This window comes from Elaeis guineensis, chromosome 5, assembly GCF_000442705.2.
Source record: "Elaeis guineensis isolate ETL-2024a chromosome 5, EG11, whole genome shotgun sequence".
NCBI classification, from domain to species: domain Eukaryota; kingdom Viridiplantae; phylum Streptophyta; class Magnoliopsida; order Arecales; family Arecaceae; genus Elaeis; species Elaeis guineensis.
The window spans coordinates 108,146,351-108,166,191 of record NC_025997.2 but is presented as its reverse complement, the minus strand read 5'-3'; the positions used below and the strand labels follow the sequence as shown (position 1 = coordinate 108,166,191).

Genomic DNA, 19,841 nt, shown 5'->3' with positions numbered 1-19,841 from the left:
TCTCTTGCTACAGTTGAAATGATAATTATCAAATATACAAGCACATGCAGATGAAGATTTATTTTTCCGATTCCTCTAATTTGCTAAGTTTATAATATCATAATAAATTTGATCGAATTCGATCTGATCCGATTCAATCTAATACACCTTGAACGAAGAGCATGCGTGAAAGACTAACCTAAATCCAAGCTGGTCCCATCTGACAGAATTGCCACCCATAGTACAGGATCAGATCAGATGACCCCAAAACTCCCCTGGGCCCATTCACTTATCGTGGGGTCCATCTTTTTGGAAGCATTACACAATCAGAACTCTCCTCCTTTTCCTCTTGCAAATTTCAAAAAGATTGGGATGGTTAGGGGAGAAAAAGAAGCTTTGTGTCTATCTCCTCACAGATTCCCCTTTTGTGAAGTGCAAGGAAAAGTGAGAGCTGGACTCTTCTCTTTCCTTCCAAAAGCCCAACCTATATTGTTAATTTTTATATATTTCTTCCATGTATAAATGCGCCATTCTTTCACGGCTTTCCTATTCTGCTTCTCTCTTTACAACTTGGTTTGTCCGTTTCTCTGCTCTCTTTTATTCTCATTCCCTGCTTCTTTCGTTTCTCTCCGCACTTGACGAGGAGTCTTAGTGGCGAAGTTTAGCTTACTTTAGCTTAGTTCTAGCAAATTGTGGCGAGCCTTTTGACGGCACTTCTTTTGAGACCCCTTTCTGAAAGCCGGAGAATTCTTGGCTTCTCTCTTCTTCCCCACTCTTGGAGTAAGTTTTTGAAGAGTTCGGTTTTTCTGTTTTTATATGTTTTTTGACTTGGAAATGTTGTGTAGTTGGAGTGCAAGTTGCAGTTTGTGTTCTTGAGGATTTTGGGGTTTTGTTTTGTTGGGTTTTCAGCATTTTAGTTTCTTGTTTTGAGATTGTTTATTTTGTTTATTTATGTATAGATGTTTAAAGAAGGAGATTTTCTGCCTGGAGTTCCCAAATCTTAGTTATATTGGTGTCTTGGCCGGGGAAAATGTGATTTTTCTGTGGTTTTCTGGTATTTAAATTGCATTATAATTTTGGATCTGCTGTGAGAATTAGTGGGAATGCTGAATTAATAGTTTTTTTATTGATGTTTTTGTTTTCTTGGTGGTGGATTCTAGAAAAGGTGCATTTTCGACATATGGATTTTACTTGGATCAATTTTTCTAATAACTATATGAAGGGGATGGGTCATGGGTTGGTGAACTAGCTTGCTTCTAACATGAATATTGCCTTTCTTGTAACCTTTTTTTTAATGATACTGTGAAAAAGTTTATGTTTCTAAGCAAAATCTTGTGGATACTGAGGAAGGATCATTGAAAGCTGGGATAAAGGTTTTCTCGCTATGGTTCGTTGGTTTATAGTGAAATGTAACCGCGAGTTGCATGAAATGTTTTGTGATCTCCTACTAAAACTCCATTTTACTTACTTTTGACTTGTTTGAGCTTTCTATGTTCGAAATATTAATTTTGTGACTGTGACCTATCAATTCTACATTATTCATTCCGAATATGACCTCTCTCTCTCTCTCTCTCTCTCTCTCTCTCTCTCTCTCTCTCTCTCACAATTTGTCTACTGTCTGATTTTTGACAGCAGGACAAAACTCTGAATGATTGGGGTGTCATTAGTTTGAAGATGTTGATGGTGAATGAAGCTAAGTTGAGGACCTTGCTATGGGTTGCTTTGGGCCTTATGTTGTTTACTATGGCATTTCCACAGGGGTACACCAATGAGCAAGATGGTAAATTTGCTGTCTATGCTTGTTCCTTTCATATATTATGGTTTAATTCTGTATATTTTCAAGTGTCCAGCTCTCTCTGTGTATGGCTACATGTAGAATTTTAGTTTTATTACAGTAAACAAGATTAAATCTTTTTCTTTGTGCATTGCATGTCTACGTGCATTTTGCTGCTACATTGTTTTATACAATGTTTTAAGTCCCAGCGGGAGAGTGGATGTCCCAGCTATCTTGTCTTGTGAGAAAATAGGATTGGATCGAGGTTGGAACTTTGAACTATCCATATAGAGAGAGAAGAGAAAAGAGAAAAGAAAGAAAGGATCGAATGATGAAGGAAATAAAAATGCAAAAGAAAAGAAGAGCTCAAGGGAAAGAGAGAAAGGGAGAAGAAAAAGAAAGAAATGAAGGAAAGGAGCAAGAAAGGAAAGAGAAAGAAGGATAAAAATGAAAAAAGAAATAAAGAGGATAGGAAAAAAAGAAAAAGGAAAAGAGAGAAAGGTAGAAGAAAAAAAAAAGAAATAAAAGAAAAAAGAAAAAAGAAAAAAAGAAAAGAAAGAAGAAGGGGAGAGAGATTGAGGATATTTATCAAGATGTATGATTAGGACCACTATTGGGAGTGGGCGGGACGGTAGAGCATCCCGTTCCATAGGAAAACCAGGACACCTCCATCCTGCAAGATTTAAAACCTTGTTTCTATAATTTATAAGTATTAGTTATCAATTGTAAGAATTACGTGATTCAACTATCACAGCAAAAATGTGAATGTTGAATCACCATGTTGGGTGGATGTCTGGCCAGGACACCACCACCCAAGATCTTTTCAGTACCACGCGATGCAGCAGGAAGAAAGAAGAAACAAAATAAAAGAAAAAACAATCAAAATACGTGGATCAGCCACAAAAGGGCTTACCTCCACGGGGCATGCAAACTTCACTATGAAAAAGAAATTTTACAAGAGGAGACCTCACCCTCAACCCTTGTACACCCAATTCTCTCTCACCTGAAGTTCTCCTCACAAAAGCTCTCTCTCTTGAAGACCCCCCTGAACCCCTGAAGAGCCTGACGACCGCTGTCCAGGAACCTCCTGCTCCTTCTCTCTCAGCACTCTCGTCTCTCTCTCTCTTCTCGGGTTCGTACGGTCTTCGTACGGCGAGAAACCCGAACCCCTTACCTCTCTGTTTTATGCACAGGGCTTTTATAGACCTTAATCACGACTTAGATCATGATTAGGACTCCTTAATCAACCCAAATCACGTCCCAGACCGTTCGATCAAGATCGGGAGCCACCCATGCCGTCGGATCGCGCTCCGGTCCACGGTGGACCGGGGCAAAGGGGCCGCGGGCCTGGGTCGCACGTCCCGCGCGGGCCTGGGTCGCACGTCCCGCGCGCCGCCCCCTGCGGCCGCGCCGCTGCCGCCCGCCGCCGGTCGCCGGCGGTTTTCCGACGTCTCGATTCTCGTGCCGACTTCAAAAGCTCGTATCTCCTCCATCCGAGCTCCGTTTCAGGTGATCTTGGTCTCGTTGGACTCCGTTTTTCGCCGCGAACCTCGCTGTGGGCTCAATGTGGGCTGAATCTCGAGGCGTCAAATCCTAACAATCTCCACCTCGACTCGATATTCGGCCTCCTCCAAACTCCGAGAGCTTCTGGATCTCCGCGCCCCCATGCCCTGGGGCAATCGCCTGCTGATCATGGATAGGCAAACATGGGAGTCGAGCCAGGCTGCTCGATCCTATCTCCGTTGTATGCTGTGCTCCTCCTGACCTGAGACCTGCTCGGGGCATCGTCCTGCGGCAATAGGAATCTCACCTTGCGACGTCGCCTCTCGTCCTCCCGAGTCTCCTGTCTCGTGCCCGATCCGCCTCCTGGAGCTCCACCTCGCTCTGGGCTCCACCTGGCTCTCGAAGTTCCACCTCGCACTGGGCTCTCCGTCAAGTAATAATGTCCTCTGCTCCTCTTCTTCCCCTCTAGCACAATCCTATCGCCGCGTAGCACCCTCAGGATTCCTCCACCAGCTACCATCCTGTAGCCTCTTGAATTCAGTCTGCTAAGTGAGATAAGATTCCGCCTGAAATCGGGTATGTATCGGACCTCCCCCAATCTCCTCACTGCACCGTCATGTGTCCTCCAACTGATCGTCCCAATGCCTCTGATCGTACAGCTCGATCCATCCAGCAGATATACAGTGCCCTCACTGTTCTCCAGGGAGTCAAGCTGCTCCTCTCTGCAACATACATGATAGGGACATGCAGAATCTAATATCCACTGCTGGGAAGAAGTAGATACCTCGTCAGATATCTCCAGGACATCTTCATCTAAATCGCTGCCGGCCGTCGCTACAGCAGCCACCGTCCGATTTTTAAGTTGAGGGCAATCTCTGGCTAGATGCCCCAACTCCTCGCACCGGTAACACCTGGTTTTGCTCAAGTCCCTCCTGGACTTAGACCGTCCTTGTTGCGATCTCCTGTCGCTCCGTCTACCGCCTCCTGCTCCTCCAGAAGCCACCAAAGCTGAGCTACCACCACCTGAGCTCGAAGCTGGGTTCTCCCTTCTGAGAACCTCGTTCTGGAGATCACCGCGGTGACCTCGTCCATCTTGATAGTGCTCTTCCCCACTAGAAGAGCAGTCACCAAGGACTCGTACGAAGGGAGAAGCGACGCTAGCAAAATCAGTGCCCTAGTCTTCTCCTCAACGTTCTCGCCAATGCTGAGGAGGTCGGTGAGGATCTTCTGGAAGTGGCTCAGATGCTCCTGCACGCTCTGTCCCTCAGTCATTCGCAGTTGGTAAAACTGCCTCCAGAGGAAAAGAGTGTTGGTGAGAGACTTCGCCATGTACAACTCCTCGAGCTTCGACCACAGCACTGTCGGGGAAGTCTCGCTCAGCACATGGATCACCACCTCATCTGCTAGGTACATGCGGATGGTACTCACCACCTGCATCTGTAGCCGTTTCCAATCCCGCACCTCCATGGTGATCGACTTCTCATCGCACAAGAGAGCATCGATCAACCCCTGTTGGATGAGTACGTCCTTCATCCTTGCCTGCCACAAGGAGAAATTGCTCTTACCATCAAACTTGTTGATCTCCATCTTGATTGTTCCTGTTTTCTCCATCTTCAGTCTTGCTCACCACCACTGCAATCTGCGTCCTTGTACCGCCTTGCTCTGATACCACTTGTTGGGTGGATGTCTGGCCAGGACACCACCTCCCAAGATCTTTTCAGTACCATGTGATGCAGCAGGAAGAAAGAAGAAACAAAACAAAAAAAAAACAATCAAAATACGTGGATCAGCCACAAAAGGGCTCGCCTCCACGGGGCATGCAAACTTCACTATGAAAAAGAAATTTTACAAGAGGAGACCTCACCCTCAACCCTTGTATACCCAATTCTCTCTCACCTGAAGTTCTCCTCACAAAAGCTCTCTCTCTTGAAGACCCCCCTGAACCCCTGAAGAGCCTGGCGACCGCTGTCCAGGAGCCTCCTGCTCCTTCTCTCTCAGCACTCTCGCCTCTCTCTCTCTTCTCGGGTTCGTACGGTCTTCGTACGGCGAGAAACCCGAACCCCTTACCTCTCTGTTTCATGCACAGGGCTTTTATAGACCTTATTCACGATTTAGATCATGATTAGGACTCCTTAATCAACCCAAATCACGTCCCAGACCGTCCAATCAAGACCGGAAGCCACCCATGCCGTCGGATCGTGCTCCGATCCACGAAATAGTACCGTGGACCGCGAGAAACGCGTGGGAAACGCCCACGCGGTCCACAGGCCCCGCCGTGGACCGCCCGGTCCACGGTGGACCGGGGCAAAGGGGCCACGGGCCTGGGTCGCGCGTCCCGCGCGCCGCCGCCTGCGGCCGCGGCGCTGCCGCCCGCCGCCGGTCGCCGGCGGTCCTCCGCCGGTCGCCGGCGGTCCTCCGCCGTCTCGATTCTCGTGCCGACTTCAAAAGCTCGTATCTCCTCCATCCGAGCTCCGTTTCAGGTGATCTTGGTCTTGTTAGACTCTGTTTTTCGCCGCGAGCCTCGCTGTGGGCTCAATGTGGGCTGAATCTCGAGGCGTCAAATCCTAACACACCAATTGATTGTTTTGCTAATTCCTTTTGCTTGGAAGTCGATAAGAAAGTTATAGACTGAGCTGTGTCTCAGTAGGACATGTTTTGATATACACAACTGCCGATTCATTTTTCAATGTAATTGAGTTTATTTCTACTTACTTCTTAGACTAGCCAGTAATAAGCAGGATGTAAGACAAAAGGAATGGATATTTGATTGTTCACTCATTTATATCTTTATGCTGGCTAACAAAAAATCTTGAGAACCTTAAATTCATCTTTTGCCCTGAGTTTGGATTTTTCTCAGACTTTCATGGTGAATAGGTTTGTCTACAATATTTATAAAAGCAACTATCATTACTTTTGTAATATTGACTAACAAATGTTCAATCTTTCGCATGTAGAACTGCTTATAGAAGTTAGTTTTGTGACATCTGTACAGTTGGTACCATTTAGTGTTACACGATTTGAAGAATTCTTTAGCTAATGTCCTAAATCTAGACTTTTTTTTTTTTTCATTTTCTTATACAGTTCTCTTGTCACTATCTGGATAAGTTGGGACCTAAATTATGAGTCCCCTTACAACATCCTGCAAATTAAATAAGGGTCATTTAGATTGAAATCCAAGTTACAAAAGCTTTGAACCTGAAATTCAGAATCAGAGGGTTGGACTTGTCTAGGCAAGTCCATTGTTGGCTTGGCAATTTTGGATCTGAGTTGGACTGATTAGATCTAAAAAATAGAAGTTCACATACTCGAGGCCTATACACACTGAATGTTTGTTGATGCAAATTGGGATCATGGTTGTGCAAGGCCTATATAAACTGAATGTTACAATTGATACTCTTGTGTACTGTCAATGTAGATTAGATATCAGTTGAAATATAAATGCTTTGCTGTAACAGTTAATTATTAAGGCAGATATAGTAGAATTTAGAAGAATGTAATGTTGCATTTGTTCATTTCTCATGTGTAAGTTGCTTTTCTTTTTCAAATATTCTAAACAGGTGGTTTCTATTTTATTATATCCATGCAACATCTTGAAGCTACTTACATTTATAACTCCTAATATTTGGTTCACTTTCAGTTTATGCTATAAATAACTTATATGCTGCTCTGGGCTCACCTCCTCTTCCTGGATGGGTTGCAAGTGGAGGAGATCCCTGCTTTGAGCTCTGGCAAGGTGTCCAGTGTGTTGAGTCGAACATAACTGCTATGTACAGTTCCAAAACCTCTCTCATCTACATTATTCAGTGCTACTTGATCATCTCTCCTAATATATTTCATCATCGATAGAGTACTTAATGGTGCAAATTTGGGAGGAGAACTGGGTGATAAACTAGCAAATTTCACTTCAATTATGACGATGTAAGTGGTGCATTATGAAATGCTTTTCTTGCTTGTATCATGAATAGGCATAAGATTTTCAGATGTATTAATCTGCAAGGTTTCAATTCACTGCACAATTTGCTGCTTTTTTTTGCGAAATAAATTGATCAAAACACTTAACTTCTTATGCATTCATTATTGTGAATCTTTTAATTAATTTTCTGGCATATATTGTGTTAGAGATCTGAGCAACAACCACATTGGTGGAAATATACCAGAGAATCTGCCTCGTACAATAATGAAGCTGTATGCTTCTCATTCCTATTCATCTATGTTTATTTAAATACTTTTATATGTAGTCATTCCACAGTAATCATTTCTTAGAAATTTGTGGATTTTTTTTTTTTTGGCAGTTTCCTTTCAGCCAATCAATTCACAGGAAGCATACCGGACTCATTGTCAGAATTAACACTTCTATCAGACATGTAAGCCCATTCATTGTTTCTATCTCTAGTCATATTGAATGAGGAGCTGTAGTGATTTCTTGTCTTGCATTTTCTTTTCCTTGGTTCCCTCAGGTCAGTCAATCAAAATCTTTTAACAGGAGAATTACCTGGTGCCTTCCAGAATCTCACTGGACTAATAAATTTGTAAGTCTTTCCCTCATAAAGTTTGGTCTTTTCTTATTGTTCTTTTTTGTATTTCTTATATCTTATTCTATGTCTTCTGTTGAAGTAGGGATCTTTCTTCTAACAATCTGACTGGCCAATTACCAGCTTCCATGCAGAACTTGTCCTCTCTGACTGCTTTGTGAGTGTTCATCTTTATGTGATGATAATTCCTGTAAATTCCCTTAGAACTTAAATATTGACATTCTGTTGTGCAGGCATTTGCAAAATAATCAACTATCTGGAACCCTAGATGTCTTGCAAGATCTTTCTCTCAAAGATTTGTACTTTATACATGCACCTCTTGTTGTATTTTGTCCATATATTTTATTCTTTTTTCATAATTTTATGTGTCTCCATTTTAGGTGGGGGAGTGTGTGCTTCTATGATTTTCAGTCGTAATGATGTTCTAGATGGTGAAGATTTGGGGAAATGAATACGTTGGGATGTTCAATGAGTCAAGGCACAAGGCATCAATTTTAGGCATCTGTTGTCTGTGTGTTCATATTGAGAATACCTAGATCTTAGGCTACATATTTTGTTGTGTGTTTGTGTGTGTTGAAGATGTTTTACAACTCATGGGCACATGACAAAGCTGTTTTTCTTTAATTGGCACCAAAGTGCAAGCAGTATTAATTTACCTCTCTGATTTGTGGCCAAAATGGATGTGGCAAAAAGTTCTCTCGATTCTGAAATAACTAACAAACTTGGTAAAGGATCCCTAGGTTTAGCAACCGCTGATTTACCTTTCATTTGATCTTGGAGGAATTTATAGCTTGACGGATGCGCCTTCAAGGAAAGATATAAGATAAGGAATGGACATTCTGCACTGCTGTGTGTGACTATGTGTCTTGTAGCAAACATCCTTTGCTGTGCACCATATGACATTTCTTTAAACACTCACTTTTAGGTGTGATTCATAGTAAAATCAAATGAAGAATCTCTGTCCACTGGCTTTATCCTTCTTATTTATCTAACAAGCTCCTTCACTCATGTTTTACAGGAATATTGAAAACAATCTATTCTCAGGACCTATCCCTGAAAAGTTGCTGAGCATTCCAGATTTCAAGTAAGAGTTCCATAGCTGCTTACTTGGTGTTACTTCCTAGTGCAGCAATAATTTTTGTTGGCAGCCAAATAGGCCAATAGTATATGCTAATTTGTTGACTCAACTTATCCAAAATTTGTAGTTTTTTCCCTTTTTGGCTCATTGAAAAATCCACTACTCTGGCTTGATGGAATGCAATTAGCTGCATAGTGGTGGACTTTGTATTTGCAAATGCTTAAGGAACTGTTATATCTATTGTGCAGAAAGGATGGCAATCCATTCAATACTAGTAGTGCTTCTTCACCTATGATAACACCACCAGCTTTGCCTTATTCAGGGGCACAATCTCCTGAAACTATGCCTTCGAACTCTTCTGACAGTCCATCCATCCATGACAATGGAACTCCTAGAAAAGATAAAAATGTTTCAGTTGTAAGAATTATTGGGTATGCGGTAGTTGCTGTGATTGTGCTTATCATTGCTGTGCTACTGTTTATTTTTTGTATATCAAAGTGGCGAGAAAGAAAACAGAAACATGAAGAGATTCCCAAGAGGCAGGAAATAAGGGCACATGGAAAGTCCAAGGAGCCTCAGATCAATGCAGGCCTGATGGAACCGGAAAAGGAAACAGAAAAAGGTATAGATCATTCATTTTGTCAGTGACATGTCTTTAACATTTCTGGTTGGTTGCTGGTTTTGCTATTTATATGTTGTGGATTTGTTGTTGCAGTTCCCATAGTTGCTGATGAGAAACATGATGAAGTCAAGATCAATACGGCAGGGAGGGGGACACTTGCATTGCCACCACTAGTTGATAAAGTCATTGTGAACCCTATTGCTTCCAGGAAAAAGAATCCAAGGACTAGTCCTGAAAATCTAAATCCCCCAGCTCCTGTGAAATCATATTCCATTGCTTCTCTTCAGCAATATACTGACAGTTTCAGTGAGGAAAGCCTGATCAAAGAGGGCAGGTTGGGCCGGATTTATTTGGCAGAACCCCCTGAGGGAAAGGTCTGATCTACTACTAGAAATTTAAATGAATAAATATCTTCAAACTTTTATTGATTTGTATTTGTCTGTTTTTGTATTATATTCCTCCTATGCTATCTGCTTGATAAAAAGTACAATATTCATATATCAGATGAACTGGACCATGAAATTTTAGTTTATTCTGGTGCCTTGTCGGGATAGATGAGTTGATAAATGCACCATCTGAATCTTGTAATATACCTGTTGGCTTTAATTTGACTAATTCATATTCTGTGGCTATTTATCTTAAACGGCTTTGATGATTATAATATTGTTTCTTTATACTCCATGTGGTTAATACACCCAAAAAGCAATAGCCAGTGCTCATAAATTACATTCACAGGACCATAAAATTTCTGTTCATCCTAGTGGAGTAGACTTTTTTGGTGCAATCTATGTTTCTTGTATGTATTGGACCAAAAAATTCCAAATGATCCAAGTATTTTCAAGAAATTTAGACAACTCTATTGCCTTTGTTGGTTGCTTGTTGCAGTCTTTGTTTCAACTTTATCAAAGTCAACCATATCTGAAATGTGATGATGTACGGGAGATTGGGAAAAATCTGGAATAAAAAGGCAGTGTTGTATTATTTTCTTTTTAAGATAAACATAAGGATTTGATGATGCTCCTTGCATCTTTCTTTCGATAGTGCTGGAGACCATGTGGCAGACATTGCAGTAACCATTTTAAATCTGGCCATCTGCTTTTATATAGGATAACGTTATTAATTGTATGGTGAACACTAAACGTGTATAAAACTTTTACGTACAAGATGCTTCTTTGTATCTTTTCTTGAATTTCCAATTATATGTTGCATTCTAGGATAATATTTTTGTTGGTCTCTTGGATTTAGCGATTCTGTATGTGCTTCCACAAATCAGCCATTTTCTCCATGTTGATGTTATGTTGCCTCCTCATTCCAATCCAAATTCTGCACTTTCTTGAGCTACCAATTTGACATGAGTAAAAAAAACACAATTGATTAATACCATGCATACAAGCATGCAGAATATTTAATATGTTGCTTTTAGTTCTTTATCTGATCTATTTTCTTGTTATGCAGCTACTGGCAGTTTTGAAGCTTGACAATATGAACTCAAACATACAACTTGATGATTTTCTTGAGTTGGTATTGAGTATCTCAGAACTTAGGCATCCTAATATTCTAGAGCTTGTAGGGTACTGTGCAGAGTTTGGGCAGTGTTTACTTGTCTATAAATACTTCAGTAACAAGACACTACATGACATCCTCCATGGTGAAGATGATCACAAGATAAAGCTATCATGGAATGCTCGTATCCAGATAGCCTTTGAAGCTGCAAGAGCTCTAGAGTAAGTTGAGTGAACATTATATGAAACTTCTAGAACTTTTTCCCATATCTGTCATTTGCTTGATGAAAGCATACTCTGATAGACATATTTGTATCTCTGAATCTGGACTGAAGGTATCTTCATGAAAGCTGTCAACCACCAGTCATACATCAAAATTTTGAGCCCAGCAATATTTTTCTTGATGATAATCTGGCAGTACAAGTTTTTGAATGTGGCCTAGCTTCACTAATGTCATCCAACTCTGTTACTCAGGTAAGTTACTTCAAATGGTATTGAATACATAGATGACATTACACTAAAGTTGGGTGTCCCTTGTTGTTTCTGTCTTTTCTTTTCTGAACATGATTTAGATAATAATACTCTAAACTAAGCAAAAACTCATCTACAATGATGAGGTTATCAGTCATCAGCATCTTCTTGATCATGATAATCTATCACAGTATAACCTAAAGGCTACAACATTGAGTGGAAGAGATTCCTAGTTTTACCAGGAACTCCGAATAAGCCTCTGCTAGTTCCACATTGCAATATTAAATGCTAATTTGCCCCAATCATCTCCATTTAGCAACTAACTCCAAATGGCATGGATATGCATAGTTAATTTTATGCGATGCTCAAATGGCACGATTACCATCTGGGACAAGCATACCTAGCAGAATAACAGGCACTTGACTCACAAACAAATTATGGGGCCAGGATTTGAGATCCTAAACCAAAAGGCTTATCTCAATTATTGGTGTTAATATTGTGAAATTTTTCTGCTGTAAAATGTTGTAAGCCATCTCCTTGCATCTTTTATATTTGCCAGCTTTTCCAAATCCTTTCTGGAACCAACATCCATTTTATATTCAGTATTCTGTTGTCCCTTTCTCAAATGTTCAGTACAAATCCAAGTCATTCTCTTCATGTTACGCTACTCTTCCGACCAGTTTTTCCTTGTCATTCTAAGTTCAACTCATATCATGTCATGAGATGAAGTTTTTCCTTTTGGATTTTAAAAAATAAGGACATACTGAAAAAAGGGAGACATGATATCAGTTGAGCTCTGAGAGATTTAAATATAATGAATTACCTGTGAATTATTCATAAATTTTGTCAACCAATCAAAATCTGACAAGCACATTATGCTGTGATGAAACTGGGATGATATAATAAAAACCCTATTATTATTTGCTTGATTTTCGGCTTATGAGTACCATGAGAGTGGAAACCAAAATTATAGTAATACAGTGATTTGAGCATTAAAGGAACTATAAAGGTGGAATTTGATGATTTAAAGAAAAGATTACTCCAAGGTATATGAAAAGTTAAAAATAAGTTTTGGCCTTGCTGCCACTATGACCTTGGGGGATTATGAGCAGTTTAAAAGTTGTATGCAGATAGCGATGTAATTAATGAAAGTCAAACTTTTTGTGTAGTTTGGCATTGTTACAGGATTAAACCTATAAGTAGTTGAAATTGATTTTAGAAAGGAAGTGAAGCATGCAACAGTAACAAAAGTGTCAATCAAAATTTCAGTTGTCAGGCCGGATACATGCTTTATTCAGTTATAAGGCCCCAGAGATTGGTGGATCTGGGTCACATAGCGAGCAGAGTGATGTTTACAGCTTTGGAGTTGTTATGTTAGAACTTCTTACAGGGCGTAAACCCTATGACAGGTATAAAATTGTCTTGGTTTTTCCTTTGAGCGGAGCTTACAATGTACAAGTGCTTTTTATCAGTTCCTCAACATCAAAATTTCCTTCTATATTACAGTTCACGGCCACGTGCAGAGCAACATCTTGTAAGATGGGCTAGTTCTCAACTTCATGACATCAATACATTGTCAAGAATGGTGGATCCCTCTATTGATGGGAAATACTCTGTGAAATCATTATCACGGTTTGCAGATATTATTAGTCGTTGTATACGGGTAAAATTTTCTATACTCTTTCAAACATAGTCTTGCTAAACCATAAATACTGATGCTTGGATAATGTTATCTTTCCTTTGGAGTAATTTTTCTTTACATCTTTGGTTCACTCATCCACAATCCATATGCATGACATATTATCATATTTATCTTGTTCTTTAATTTGTTCATGTATTCAAAACTTTAAACTTGCATCAAAAGTAGAGTAGGCATAGTTTTTGTTTAAACAATGATACATGGTAAAATGTAGCAAATTCCACATGCTTAAATGATTCCAGGTTATAAAGTGAAGTGCCACATTGTAAAGTGACAAGAACTTAACTACCATTACCTTATATAATATGCTTCTCAAATATTGAATAGATATTGTTGATTATTCTTTTTGAATTGTTACTTTGTAAGCTTAAATTTTTAACACTTCACATTTACAGGTAGAGACCCTTGGTGAAAGACACAGATTTCATAGGTATGGTGAAAAATTACTGTAGACCCACAAGTTGTAACTTTGTGGGCATTAAGAAGGAAAGGTATACTAGGGGGACATAGCGAGACATTTAAAAACTTGCGAATTTTATTACTTATCAACAAGAAAGCATACTTTTTCAAACCCCGGATATCAACACTTTTTGGCAATGCAAGTCGTGGTTTGCAATTTGAAAAATGGACTTATGTTATCTTCTTATTGTAGATCGAACATTAGATCATTACATATGCCTTAGTCTGCATGTTACTAGTCACTGTCTGCAACTTGAAGATGGGCATCATGTCAACTTCTCATTGTAGATCTAACATTAGATCATTAGATGCTACTTAGTCTGCATGGTACCCATCACTTTTATTAGAAGCATCTAGCACCTTAAACATTTGTGCATGTGCGCGCATGCACGAGAGAGAGAGAGAGAGAGAGAGCAGCCTTGAGTTGATGTATGAAAGTGCTGAAAGGGCCCCTGTATTTCGGGTACCCTGAAATGATCACGTTGGGAGGCAAGAGAACTATGATACACGAAAGTTGCAAAGAAAGATTGTGTGGACAGAAGCCTTCCCATGATGGGGAAATGGTGCAGAATGGTCTGATGTGCTTAAGATGAAGATATTGAATGCAATGGTCATGGTTATGGATTTAAGTTAGCTTTGTTAGTCTGGAAATATCTGCATTTACCATCTTCCCAAATTTGTCTACATCTGGCATATGTTACATTTCTTTGATTGCTTTACTGATTGGCTAATGCGGTGGGCAGTGACATGGTTTTAAATTTTCAGGTATCTTCATATCAGATAATTTCAATAACCAATTTGTGATTCCAGGATACAACTATAGATATATATATCGTGTTTCCTATTGAAACATGCACACAACATTACACAAAAGCTTTAGACGGTTGCATATGTTTGTATCTATGCAAGAAAATATGAAATATAGAAGAGGCTGATCTTTGATTCTGTTTTGCAGCGAACACCAGAATTCAGGCCATCAATGTCTGAAGTTGTCCAGGACCTTGCTCGTGTTATCGAGGATGCGATGAAGAATGAAAATGGAGACCCTCATTCAGTTTCAGAGAAAAGGACATAAGAGATCCAAGCTCACCAATGAGTGAACAAACATTAGTTCATTACGAATGGCATGAATATTAATTTACTAAAGAGTTGATCACCCGAGTCAACCTGCAGCCTCTGCCAGGATCTCTTCTAGTGGAATGAAAAATTTAGTCATGGAATGACTGACCACTGCTGACCACTTGATCATTTGAATTCTGTCAACATCACAAATGGATGGTCCATTTATTTAAATGTATTTTATTATTTCTTTCTGTCTTGTATATTAATCTGTTTATATTAATGATAATATGTCATTGTTAGTCATTAGAATGAGGCTCAAATTTAATCCGTTAATTTATTCAGTTGTGAAGATAGTTTCATTTAGAAAAGTTTGTGAGGAAATATTATGGGGCATCATCAAAAAAAAAAAAAAAAAAAAAAAAAAAAGAGGGGCATCAGGTAAGAATGTCAGTTTGGATCATTGCTCTTCTTTGGTTTGTTCACTAATTTTTTCCTTCTCTTTTCCTTTGCTACTGGTTGCACTAAATCCAATGCAGGCTTAGCCTTCTCCAAGGTTTCATTATCTTGTTATAAGTTTTAACGAGTCCTCCTTCCAAAATGTTGTGTACCATTGTAATTGGGGGAGACCTGGGAATTTTTCCTTTTAGGGGCAGTACAAAATTTTTTAATATTTTCTGGCAAAGAATGTGTATTTTAAAGCTGTGCTTGATATTTTTTACTAGAAGACAGCAAAGCAGATTGTTGGCATTTTATTTTTTTTTCAACTTTATTTTCAATATAGATGACTTTATTTGCAATACAGATGACTTTATTTTTGTAGTTGGATTTTGGAATTTACCACAATTTTAGATAATAAAAGAGTAGTTAAGTAGAAAAAAAATCACGACCTTAATAAAATAAATTATGACCAACACAAATCACTAAAATTTATTAACTATTATCGACCATATAGAGATTCAAGTATATAAAACAGTCGCAAGCGAATGCATTAAAAATTTAAAATAGAGAGCTAGATGAATACACTAAAAATGTCTAGATATCAGAAAAAGTTGACGGAAAGAGCCATAAAATAAAAGAAAAAAAGATGAAAGATTTAGATAATAATAAGAAATATACCTCATTAATTCTTTTGTAGCACCATAGCCATCAAATTCCTTTGTTCCCTTCTTCTCTTTCTCATAGCCTCAAGGCTCTGGTTCCCAAAATGGAACATAAATCTATACTATAATATTCAAACGACAAAATTTTGGGTGCCTTTTAAGTTCCCAAATAATCCATACTCCCATTTATTACTTAGAGCTATCTATTATGCATGCCATGATTTTTAGAAGCAATAATTGAATTGGAAAAGAAGTACATCTCTATGAATTTTTCTTTTAGGAATAGAAACATTTAAAAATTAAATACTATATTTGGACTAGCTAATTAAGCACCCACCCAAAATAAGAAAAAAACCACCATATCCTTCCTTGATTGTATGGTAATGAAGGTGTAAATGGACTGAATTGGATTGCATTATACTTAAATCCAATTCTAATTTGAAAAATTTTGGACGTGAAAATTTGATTCCAAAATCGAATCAAATACTCTACTAGTTTAATCCTATCCAATCTGAAAAGTTCGAATTAGATTGGATTGGATTTTGAACTTTTACATACATTAGATTGTAATTTGAATCATAATTCAAAAGCAAGTTATATAAATTTGAAGCAAATACTACCTATAAGTATTCTACGATATCGTCCTATATATAATAACTAATATTATAATAACAATAAATAAAAAATATAAATATAAATTTCAATATCAAGGGTTTCAATAAATCGTGTAATGATAGCATCACGTCAGAAATATAAGTTTTAGATTTTGAAAAAAAAACTATATCGTCAAAATATAATATGTTTCATAGCATCTAAAAGAAACTAAATTTGAAATACACACACACACACACACACATATATATATAATTCAAAAGTTTAAAATAGAAGAATGGATTGGATTTGGTTTATACTTTAGATTGGATTTGAATTTTATAATATTAAATCTAAATCCAAGTCCAAAATTTAAAATTTTTAAAAATTGACTTCAAATCCAAAATCAAAATTAAAAAATTCGATCCAATCTTCTACTTCGGTTTGAATTAGTTTGGATTTTAGATTTTCTTTAATCCACTTACACTCCAGTAACGATGGTGTTATCTGGCCGATTTGCTTTTTATTTATTTATTTTAATAATGAGAAATAATTTAGTCTATTCTTTGACTTGATTTTTATTATTTTTGATAATATCTTAAATGCTTTAAGTGGTTGTATAATGGGACAAATAAACATGAATATGAAGTTACCAAAAAAAAGAATAAAAGGAAAGAAAAGAAAAGACAAATACGAAGATATAAAGGCATCATATGGTTATGTCACTTTGACAAGTAAAATGTTGTTTCCTAAATTTTGCTTGTATACAGATAGGTTAAGTAACATGTTGTCATTTCTATCATATAATGATAATTGTAATAGAATAATGGTTAAAATATTATATTATTTAATGCCTATATTTTGCCAATATAAGTGGGATCAAAAACCATTAAATGGTTTAGAATAGTGGTTAAAATATTATGTTTCTTAATGCCTATATTTTTGGAATATAAGTGGGCAAAGAAAATCACTAAATGGTCATTATAACATCGTAATAGTATGTACTTTGAACCGTGAAGCTATCGATTTTACTTATTTTAATTCATTGATTGCATATTGCATTAGGAGGTGAAAATTCATTTATGCTCATAGATATAAATAGAATAATCACCCTGACCTCACTTAAGGTATAGAGTAATTATAGATTCCCATCCAATATTTTAGAAATATATTTTTAACTACCTGACCTTTTCTATGTACATCTAATGCAGTTTTCTAAATTTAGCTTTCCATTAAATAAGCCAATGGAGTCATTACTCTCTAACCTATTTAAGTCTTAAAATATCTTAGCCAATTAAAAAGACTAAAGTATCTCAAATCAAATAGCTTAATCATGGTCTTTTTGAGACTAACTTGGCTTTTTTAACCTTGCCTTGAATCAGGTAATATATTTTAAGACTTAAAAGAGGTTAGAGAGTGTTGATGTCTGCAAGGTCCGTGAGATGCTGGTATACTTCATAATTTAGAGAAAAAATAAAACTCCATTTTGTTTAAAAATATGGGCAAGCTTATTCCGCTCTTGCCAGAAAGAAGAAAAAAAAAAAAATAGAAGTGAGATCCAAAGATCCATGTCCAGAAGGGATTTCAAAAAGGAAAAATGAAAAATGTACCCAACGAAAAAGAAATTCAGAAAAGGAAAATAAAAAATAACACATTTCCATAATAAGCAAAAAAAATAAAGAAAGGAAGAATTTGAGAATTTCAAAAATATAAAAGAAGGGAAAATATAAAATAACACAAATCTATGTCTTTGTTGAGACGATGGGACACTTTTGAAGTTAGGTAGAAAATAAAATTCTATTTTTATAAAAATACGGCAATCTTATAGCTGTTTCCTTAAAAAGAAAAGAGAGGAAAATGAGATAAAAAAAAAAATCCCATAAAGGGCAAAAAAAAAAGGAAAGGAGGAATAAAAATAAAGATACAGAAAACGCATGTCTGAGCCCGGGTTCGAACCGGGGACCTCTAGTGTGTGAGACTAGCGTGATGACCAACTACACCACCCAGACGAGATGCTGTTGCCTCGTTCGTTGTAATTATTTCTAGGAAATGATAACTCCAAACACAATTAAACAGATTTGGTAATCATTATGCTCCAATATACAGGATCTATCATAAATTGCACTGAGCTGCTTAGATAGTTTTCATTGAAGTAAAAAACATACACTTTATATGAATTACATCACATTAATCATAAGATATATCAATATAATTGCCATTTTGATATATTTGAAATTCAAAATTCAAATACATTAGAAATGATGGTCATGTTGGCATATCTTGTGATTAAGGTTAGTATGAATCAAGTCTGCTATTAAAGACAAGGAATGAGATTTTTCTCATGTTAAGCTAAGTGGCGTTTGTGGATTGACATTCCACTCATAGTGAGTCAGGAAAGTGCTATGAGGTAAATAATTTGCTTGCTCTAGATTTTCAAAATCTAAAAAGCACCATAGTTCTGCTGTTTTTATGAAGGTTATCTTGTGGTGCAGTTTGTTATCTACATGCAGGTGGACAACGTTGTTCTTTGGATGTCCATAAAATATTATGCTGGATCTATGTGATATTTTTCCTTCTCCATCTGAATGTATCATGTTTACTCATGCATGACATCATGCATGATTGACATTGAGCAAGATGATATCCATGGGTATACAGAAAATGGTAAAAGCACATCCAACAAACAATAATATCATAACTCCTGCATTTATCAAATGCGTAATATATATATTTTTTTCTTTCTTTTCAACTTAAATCATGTGAGGTTGTGAATGATCAAATTGTGCAAATTGGTAAAGATTGTCTGCATGCCCAATTTTAAGTGCAGTGTGAATTTACCTTTCCTTATTCTTTTCTTTTTTTCGCTTTTGGGGAAAGGTATCGGACAAACCAAGCCTACCACAACTTAAAAATTATAAGGATCAGAAAACATACTACATTAACTTGGTACAGAAACTCATCAGGGAACTTAAACAAGTGGTGAATAGTTGAGCTTGAAATCAAATTGCATCCGTTTGTCAACCAATAGACTACATGATTGCCTCCCCCAAGAGGTAAGACACATGGAGCTCTCATAGGATTCCCTGAGCTATCTAATCTCCTAAACGCAAGGTTAAACTGAGTCACTGAAGCAGTCTCTTGACCAACAATTCAATTGATTATACTCTTGAGTCCTCATCAATCCACATGAGATTACTTTTTGCGTGGGTGGAACCATTAGCAAGTTGCCAATAATTAGTTCAGATAAGCCTATTAATATTATAATTAAAGCCAGACAACTACAATTGAGAAATAGATGTAGCAAGTTGCCAAAGTATAGCCCGGGGAAACAACTCAGTGAAAGGCCTCATTAAGCTGCAACAACTAGTTCTAGACAAGTCTATCAATTCTTCTACTAGAGTTGGATGATTATAATCTAATGATAGTTAAAATGGACTATCGATGGCTAACCAAGGAGACAACCCTAGAA

General features: G+C 37.6%; 1 protein-coding gene and 1 non-coding gene across 6 annotated transcripts; one reads left to right on the top strand and one right to left on the bottom strand.

Annotated features, from left to right (window-relative positions):
* Window positions 1-346: 346 nt before the first annotated feature.
* Window positions 347-14,984, top strand: LOC105045405 (protein STRUBBELIG-RECEPTOR FAMILY 3). 5 transcript variants are annotated; one of them, XM_073258054.1, is made up of 17 exons: window positions 347-423; window positions 1,615-1,759; window positions 6,894-7,023; window positions 7,103-7,174; window positions 7,376-7,441; window positions 7,549-7,620; window positions 7,714-7,785; window positions 7,874-7,945; window positions 8,022-8,087; window positions 8,807-8,872; window positions 9,115-9,488; window positions 9,582-9,862; window positions 10,944-11,212; window positions 11,326-11,464; window positions 12,731-12,870; window positions 12,968-13,124; window positions 14,575-14,984. In XM_073258054.1, the coding sequence occupies exons 1-17, from the start codon at window positions 352-354 to the stop codon at window positions 14,692-14,694; spliced, it is 2,313 nt and encodes a 770-aa protein (XP_073114155.1). In that variant the 5' UTR covers window positions 347-351; the 3' UTR covers window positions 14,695-14,984. The 5 variants fall into 5 exon arrangements, with proteins under 5 accessions (XP_073114155.1, XP_073114154.1, XP_073114156.1 ...); XM_073258053.1 differs by having other exon boundaries at window positions 351-423; window positions 1,612-1,759; XM_073258055.1 differs by having other exon boundaries at window positions 363-759.
* A 3,323-nt stretch (window positions 14,985-18,307) lies between these two features.
* On the bottom strand, window positions 18,308-18,381 carry TRNAV-CAC (transfer RNA valine (anticodon CAC)). The gene has a single exon. It is a non-coding gene; the product is annotated as a tRNA-Val (tRNA).
* Window positions 18,382-19,841: the final 1,460 nt, after the last annotated feature.

Excerpts from the sequence above, each read along its gene's own strand:
- LOC105045405 (XM_073258053.1), top strand. The coding sequence starts at position 352 with ATGGTTAGGGGAGAAAAAGAAGCTTTGTGTCTATCTCCTCACAGATTC. Across the intron at positions 7,175-7,375 it reads TTCACTTCAATTATGACGAT|AGATCTGAGCAACAACCACA; the intron begins GTAAGTGGTGCA and ends ATATTGTGTTAG. Across the intron at positions 12,871-12,967 it reads GGGCGTAAACCCTATGACAG|TTCACGGCCACGTGCAGAGC; the intron begins GTATAAAATTGT and ends TCTATATTACAG.